Genomic DNA, 8824 nt, shown 5'->3' on the forward strand with positions numbered 1-8824 from the left:
AAAGGATCCTGTGGAATCATATGAACAACTTCTACCTAATCCATCAGAGCCCCTCTTTTTCGTAACATATTAAATGTGTAAACACTGGATATAAACAACTATTATGTAAGTTGAGGAAGCATAATCCTTCTAGCTGTTGCCATTTCAAAATTCCTCCTCTTCTATCCCAGCCTGGATTTAAAAAAAGAAAAAGATGTTATAACAAACATTTACAATATAGGGTATTATAGCAATGAGAAAGTTTAAGTCTTTGTAATCCACGTGAATGCTCTTACCCAGTGCTTTGTGAAACAAAAGTCAAACCATTTGATTCATATCAATTCATAAAATATCTCTTGTAGCACTCTATGTTATCTTGAAATTTTAAAACAATTTAGGCAATAATAATAGATAATTTTGGAGGAAAAGTAAGTTAAGCCTTCTTCTGCAGATTATCTGATTTAAGGGTTCCAATGGGCATTGGTGGGTATGGTATATTTTCCTTAGAAGCAGGTATTAAACTGCCTAAACACCTTTAAAGGTAAAATAATTTGCAGGAGGGTAAAATAATGGACTCTTGCCTATCACGATCTGTCGGTGAATTGTGTAACTCTAGTACTGTTTTATGCATATACATTTTAGGATGAGTAGCGTCTTTTTAGAAAATGTAAACTTGTCCTTGAATAATCCTCTGTTCTCTCCCCACAGGTGCTTTTATTGTGTGCTGGACTCCTGGACTTGTAGTACTACTCCTTGATGGTTTGAATTGCACTCATTGTGAGGTTCAGAATGTGAAACGGTGGTTCCTTCTCCTAGCTCTGCTGAACTCTATCATGAATCCAATAATTTACTCTTACAAAGACGACGAGATGTCAAATACTATGAGGCGCATGATTTGTTGCTCATTTGAGGAGAGAAGCCAGGAGCGCCGGTCTTCAAGGATCCCCTCTGCGGTGCTCGGCAGGAGCATAGATTCCTCTAGTCAGTACTTGGAAAATGGCATTAGTCAAGTGACTATCAGTGGCAAAGAAAATACATGAATTCTTCTCTTCCTCCAAATGGGGACTGCAGCGGGGGTAGGCCACAATCCAAATGATCTCTGAACCACCTGAGATCACTGAACCCTGAAACCACAGAAGAATATGTTCTCTGTACCAAAACCCAGATCCCAGGGTTACCTGACATCTTTGTAAATAATTACTGGATGGGAAAAATGTACTTGAAGGGATGTGAAAGAATAGAAGGAGTGGTTTCAACTCTGCAGTGTTCCTTATAAATCTGGAAACAGTACAAGCAGCATTATGGAGTCTCCTTCCTCAGAGGTCTAGGCAGTGGTGAGATGTCACTGTGCCAGGGCTGCACCTTAACAGCCAATTGTGGTGAGGTGGCAGGATCAGCTTCTCAGGTGATGGGAGGGGGGGGGAGGACTTCTTCCTCAAGTGAGGCTTTATTTTTACATCTTTTGAGGGCTGCCATCCCGTTACATTTTGGGTGCCTGGCACAAAAGTACCTCAGTTGCCAAACATTGGACTCTCTCTCAGCGCTCAGCGCTTCCTTCTGACAAACATCTATTCAGAATTGGGCATTAAGCAAATACTCCAAAGCAAAGAGTGCTTTTCTGCCACTACAACAAAGCAGCTGGTTAGTTCTCTGGTGCCAAGTAAAGCATTTTAGTGGCCCAGCAAGTAGGAGAAGACACTCTCTGGTGGCAAGATGGATTGCACCACTATTGCAGATTTGGGGTTGTTCCCTTTTAATAAAAAGCCACACAGATAACCAGGATATTAGGGAATAATGTGAACAAGTTTCTCCACAATGTTCCAGTTCTTTACATGAAGGGCTTTCTCTTTTGTGACTATCATTTCTATAATAGAGATTATTCGGTCCGTTTGCTACCTCTCTTCTGTCTGAAGTGGTACACCCCAGACATCAATTTCTTTGGGAAGAAGCTAGGCCTGAATTAGTTTGGTTATTCAAAGTGGCTTTTAAATTGTTTGCTTTAGTAGCAGCCTACAGCTGCTCTGAACTCAGTGAGACTTGCTTCTGAGTAAATATAGTCGGCTGTTTAGTTTTATAAATGGAACATTATACGTGTTCTGCAATTAAGCGTTTTAATAAAGATTTTTCAGGCTGTAAATGTGAGCTGTAGAACCAGCATTTGTCCTTTAGCTGCTATTTAACTCTACCCCACCCCCAATCTGTATAAACTGGTAGTTTCCACGCATGGCATTTTCTGCTTCAGCGGGGCAATATTTAATAGCATTCTAAAATTTTTTAGAGCATGCTAAAGTCCCCCAAATAAGTTATTCCATGCACATGTAGCTCCCATGCCATATTAATACGTCCAAAAATTATTAGCATCTGTTTTAATTGGAGTGGACTTATTATGGTATGCCATTAAAAATATAAAGGATTTTGCCTCACAATCATTTATGTACATTGCAACCCAGTGTATTGCTAACAGAAGAACATTAGACATTTTGTTAGTGAACTGAATTTCTTGAATGCATATGAATTATCAGTATAGTCAAGGTAGTATGTTATAACCAGAAGAAAAAGAGAAAAAGGCAACAATATTTATCAGCTGTATTTGATAGCAATAATCTTTTTAGGTTAGTATAAGATCCTGGAAAGATTTCTGCAAAAACATGAGAATTTGTATATACTTTTATTACAATATTTTAATTTTAAAAAATCTTAATATGTACAGATTGCTTTTCATATGTTACTTTTTAAATGGTTTAATGCCTGTGGAAAGAATGAAGAAAAGGATTATCTAGTGTTTAAAATAAATGCTTTGTATTTGATTTTGAGCACCTCAAGTTACTGGTTTTTTTAAAGAAGAAATGCTAAAGGTCTAATCACACATGATGTTAATCTCATTATTGCAACCATATTTATTTAATCACATGTGATGAATAGGTAATGATGGATAGTTTCTATTGAGGGGTGGTTTGTGTTTCTTTTTCATGCTGTAATTGTCTTAAAAATCCTGCCTGCAACTAACAAAAAACAATCACTAAGATTACGTATGGTTAAGTTCCAAAAAGTTGACCAAACTGTTCCCATAAAAAAAGGACAAGGAATAGCTGCTTTCCAAGGTGAGGGGAAAATACTATTTGTTATTTATACAGTATGTACTCATTTATTCTGCAACATGAATATTTTGGCTTCAGTTTGGAAATAACCATGTATTGAAAGAAAGAGGTGCATTTTCTCTTCCTGTGTGTTCCTGGCATGAAAAGGAATCAAAGGAGACCAAATTAATTTAACTTGATAGGCTAACTCAGATGTAAGCCTCATTCTTTTAAAAGAAGTATTTTTTTTCTTCTAAAAGAATTTCATTGTAAGAATGAAAGGAAACATTGTATTCTGGATTTTCTGCTGTTAGAACCTGCAGAGGCATATGAGAGAATTTGTTGTTAGATCTCCTAGAAGAGCTAAGAATGATGAAACAACTTGCCTGCTATTGTTTGTTACAGCTATATATTTTTATGATTTTATGATTTTACATTTAAGACAGTTAAAAAATAACAGGCCACCCTAGAAACAAAAATAACCTATCTATGATTCTTGGTAAAAATAAAAGTTTCAGAATCTTATTTCAGTTTTCTTCACTTCTCAGTGGTTTAATCATTCTCCAAACTTCATTTAATTCTTATACAGATAGTCTAGGTTTCTGAGCACAATTGGGACCAGCATTTTAGCCATTAAGTGAAGTGGTCACTAAGTGAACCTGACTGTACTTAAGAACTTACATCAACTTTCCATTGCCTTACAGAGCTGCAGGGTCATAAATGTGGAAACTTGTTGCAAAGTTACTTTTTCATCAACATTACAACTTCACTAAACAAATCAGTTGCTAAATGAGGACTGCCTCTATGTACTTTCTTGTTTCCTATTGTATCCTTCACTAGAAGCATTCCATGAGAACAAAATCTCATCCCCATGCCATTGTCTCCTTGGTTCTAATTTTTATATAGCGTTTAGTTTTTTTAATTTTTTCTATATTTTTTTTACCAAGCTGCCCAGAGTTTTATCAGTGAGAGGGGCAGCATATACATTTTATAAATAAATAACACCATTATCTCTTTTCCAGTGTAGCACACTCTTCCCTTACCTTTAAAAAAAAACTAACTCCAGTTCTCTATTTTTCTATCCTTTGTATCTGATCAAATTATTTATAGTCCCAAAAAAATAAAACACAAGTACAAAAGTATAAGTAAAAAGCTTAAAATACAGAAAACCAAATCTGAAAAAAATTAGAGGAGAATATCAAACTTGCTTCGATAAGCCATAGTTATTGCTAAAAGCTTTTACTTTTGATTGTGCTAAGGTTATGGTACTGCACAGGCATTGTGAATAAATATTTCCAGCAGCTTCAGTCAATTAACATGACCATTGTAGAGATGTTGCGACTAGTAACATCCAGAGGACCAAAGAGTGCCTATCCTTGATCTATTTCAATTCTTTAATGAATACAAAATTGTGATGCAGAATAAAGCTATATTTCTAAAAAATACTACTTCCACAGAATAAGGGTCCCTCTCAACTTCTGACATAGTCTTTTGCACAGTGGTGCCCCCTGGAGAACATAATTTTCCTGATAGATAGAAACTCTCCTGATAGTTGAATAGAGGCACTTGAAATAGGAAGGCAAATAAGAATCTACAAGTAGTTCTCTTTCTCTCTGCGCAGCTTTGAAAATCTGCTTCTTCTCCTCACACATAAAAATATGATTCAAATAGTAGCTTATTGCTTTATCTATTGTATCTCTCTGACTTTTTTTCATGCTCCATTTCCTTCATTTTCTCTGAGAACTACAGCTAAAGCTATTTGCCTCTCCCATAATTCCAACCTTATGGCACTTGCTCTCAACCATCTAAGTAGCTCCCCATCTTACTTGAAAATTCCTTCAGCTACACATTCACACCCCCAACCTTTTCCTATATCAATCTAGCCACTCTATGCATCTGATGAAGTGAGCTTCAGCTTATGTCTTTTAAGATATTAGTCAGAAAAGTACTATAAGCCACCTTCTGAGACTTAAGTATTTAGGGCTGCACTTGTGTACTATAATGGTAATCTATCCACATTAATCAGAAAGCCAACGAGAGAGTAGGGAGAGGAGAGGGAGTGAGTGTTCAAGCATGGTCATTCAGTTAGGTTATATTCCTATGAATAAACACCTATTAAAAGCAGTGATTATGACAAATTCTGGTATTTTTAAAAAAAATATCCCACTTTTTTTAATGTGCTTTCCTCAATAGTTTCAACCAGGAATGCAGGCTGCTGCCTACAGCTTTTAAGTGGGTGGAGTAATCAATTTATTATAGTCAGAGGCAAGGTAAGGCAAGATTTTGAGGACAACTGCCTATATAAATAGGGAATATCAAGTTAAGCGATGTTATAAACCACCTAGAGTCACCTCTTGATAAGATGAGTGGCATATAAGTTTGATAAATAAATCTGGGTGGATGTCAAGATGGCAGCCACAGCTACAGGAACAAAAACCCTGCTCTTTTTCACATGCATTGTATATGAAATGGATTAAAATAAACTGACATATTGAGCTAATACTACTTTCTAGAGAACATGAGAGGAGGTGATAAGGTAAGACCACCAACAACTCTATGAACTTAAATGTGTGGCAAATCACAAAATGGAAGTCTTATCTGTCCTGTGCATGCCCAACGTGGAGAAAAATGAACTCTGCTATCAAGAGCACCACCTGGAAAGAGAAGAGTCCCAGTGCCAGATTAGTGGAAAAGCCTGAGGTGGAAAGTTCCCATTGCTCCTTCTTTAAGAGAAATGAGAAATGAGTATGCATTTTTAAGGAATGGCAACTAATGTTAAGCAATATTTTTAAGGCTTATAAAGAATTTGAAAATGTTTGATCAAGTGGTTGGGAACAAATCATGCCTTCCCTTTGAAACTAATCTGGAATGATTTATTAGGAAAAAATATAATCAAATATTTAACTTCGGGTTTCTTTGGCCAGGACTATTGATAGCTGGGGAGAGCCACTAAATTGGATAGGCTAAAAATGTTTGGATTATTTTTTTTTTTGACATGTAGGAGTTAAGTTGGTTTAATAGTGAAAAATGAGGCACCAACTAACCTTTTTCAGAGAAAACTAGATTGGGTACATGAATATCTGTTAATATTACATTTTCAGAAGATTGTAAATTGAGTATACATGCTATACTAACCTCATGTCACAAATTCCTGATTTCACTGAGTATTTCTAATCAGTATGAAAAGCGTGATGTCCCTCTATTTTACTGCTTCCATCATAAACTGCTGAATATACTCAGTCCTTTTGTCTTCTGTCTTAATCAGAACCTGCTCCTCCTGTTCTTAAATCTTTTTTGTTTACTGCAGTTCTGCTAATCTTTAAAAGTCCTATTAAGAGTCTTTAGTTTTTAATATATCACACTGGTCAAATTAGCACTAAAAAATATGGTTTTCTGGGAAAGGAAAGAAAAAGGTTTTCTCAAAGAAAAGCGATTTTTCCTGAATCATTCGTTTCTCATAGTTATGCCATATTACAATGCATTATCTCATATCAATGTGCAAGGAGAGTGGGAGCAAGAAATGAACATCTTGTCTGATTTTTTACAATTGTCTTTCTGAAATAGATAATATTTATCAGATTTGTATGATAAAACCCATTAGAGAATTCTGGGCAGCTCAAAACAATAAAACCAAGAAACCATAAAAACAAAAACCTGGACCTTAGAGCTATCCTTGGATGCCTCCAAAAAAACCATCCATGGGCTTCAATCTCACAGCTTGCCCTACCTGGGAGAAGAGCCAACACTTTATGGCCTTCTAGGAAAGATAAAAGAGTGGGGGCTGCAGAATCCAGAGGGGGGGGATGTTGCACAGGTCATGGACTACTATGGAAAAGTCACACTTTCGGGGTCCCAATAAATGGCAGCATTTAAGGGAAGGAGTCCACTCTTTCTGACCTGGTGGGATGGGCATATGTCCTCAGGACCAGATGGTCCTGCAAATAACCTAGGCCATGCCCTGTGGAACATTGCCCCCCCCCACTTTAAGCTTGAAGTCCACAAAACATAAAGTTATCAAAGTTGAGAAATACTGACCTAGCCCTATGCCACGTAGGGCTTCAAAATCAATGGCCAGCACCTTGGATTGCATCTAGTAAAAAACCAGGACCTACTGCAGCTCACAAAACAGTGTAACAAAGACAAACTAAGACAGGAGTCTCCAACCTTGGCAACCTTAAGGTTGTGGACTTCAACTTACAGAATTTTTTTTAAAAAGTCAATTAAATTTAAAAAAAGGAAAGTGCTTCTGTACTGGACAAAACCCCACCACCCACCATGAAAGCTGGAATGCCCACTAGTGGGCGGTAGGGACCAGGTTGACTAGCACTGATCTAGGTATTTCCCAAACTAGACAATGTAACCTTTGAATGCATGACATTACTGGCTGAGATATTTAATAAATCCAGTTCAAGGAATTACTCAGAAGACCACTCTATTCTGAATTTAAATAGGATTTATATTTATATTGTCACTGCTATAAAGGATTATTCACAAAATGGAAGTATTATCTGTCCTGAGCATACCCAAACCCTAACCTGGTCTCAATGTGTTAAAAATAAAAAAAAATGCCTAATTTGACTCTACTGGCGTATCACACATACATCCCAAAAAAGAGAAACAAGTCTCTCTTCTCCCCCTCCCCTCCCTGAACAAGGCCACTCAGAACAACAGCACTAAGTGGAAGCACTGAGACTGGCCTTGAAGTGGAGGCCTCGGCTTGGATTTCAGCTTGAGAGCCACCGCTACCACTCAAAATGGTTGCCGTTTCCTAAGGTGCCTGAGCCTTGGGGAACAGCAGAATTGCCTCTGCAGCCAAGTACTTCCCAGGATTTGCCGTGCTTTGCTTACCTTCAGGTGGTGCTCTCTTTCTGTTGACAGAAAGGCCTGTGGCCTACCTATGGCTGGGTAATGCTCTTCCGCAGCCTCTCCAGTGGTGAGAACTCTGCAAAGTGTGCCCTGTTCTTGTATTTTTGGAGGCTCAGGAGTCAGAGTGAGCGCCTGGCCCTCTTGCACAGCCTCCGCAGCCTCTGAAAATCATACGTGAATGAGGCACGCTTTCGAGAATTCTTCTTGAGTGTTGTTGGATGCTACCATATCATCCAAAATATGGTGTGTCACCTTTTGATACATATGTCATAGGCTTGTCATCACTGCTCTATGATAAGATAGTTTAGTAGTTCTCTGAATCTCCTTTTGCAGCATTATAGTTAGTGATTCTCAACTATTTGGCACAAGAGGAATGGTGGAATATTTGAGACAGATCAAAGGAATCATATTTTCACACAAAACAAAACTCAGCTGTAGACTTCAGTGGTGTCATCAGGGTGGTACAGTCAGGGAGGATTTCAGGGCAGAACTCCAGGTTTCTGTAGAGCAGAATGAATAGGAGGGCTTCTCCAAAAGCAACAAAACTGACTGACCACATTTTAAGTGATGCATAAAAATAATCTTTTGAAATAGTATTTGAAGTACGTGAAGAAATACAATTTAAGCAACCATTTAAACAACCTTCATGAGACCATTGCATCTTGAGTGGGACTGCTGTAAGGCCATTATGTCTGATGAATAATATGTTAATCAGCGGTAGAAGTTAATGACTGCAAGTTGCAATAACGTTCATTGCCCATGAGCTACAATAACTTTAGAGATAAATTAGAAAAATTCAAGGAAGTTTACATTTATCAATATATACAAGTTATTAGTTAAGAAATTAAACATCAAGAAAGTAGGGCTTTTGTTCAACTGTGCTATTATTAAACAAAGGAATT

At 37.4% G+C, this 8824-nt stretch overlaps 1 protein-coding gene across 2 annotated transcripts in view; it reads left to right on the forward strand.

Moving 5' to 3' along the window:
- LPAR3 (lysophosphatidic acid receptor 3) overlaps nt 1-5879 on the forward strand; it is a 44250-nt gene extending 38371 nt beyond the window's left edge. Inside the window, exon 3 of one of the 2 annotated variants that reach the window (XM_058177981.1) lies at nt 688-5878. In XM_058177981.1, the coding sequence (XP_058033964.1) occupies nt 688-1019 (332 nt within the window). In that variant the 3' untranslated portion in view covers nt 1020-5878. Of the gene's footprint in view, nt 1-687 lie in introns of both variants that reach the window. The other variant, XM_058177980.1, reaches the window with a different exon arrangement.
- The last annotated feature ends 2945 nt before the right edge of the window (nt 5880-8824 follow it).

The sequence above is a fragment of the Ahaetulla prasina genome, chromosome 3 (assembly GCF_028640845.1).
Source record: "Ahaetulla prasina isolate Xishuangbanna chromosome 3, ASM2864084v1, whole genome shotgun sequence".
Lineage (NCBI taxonomy): Eukaryota > Metazoa > Chordata > Lepidosauria > Squamata > Colubridae > Ahaetulla > Ahaetulla prasina.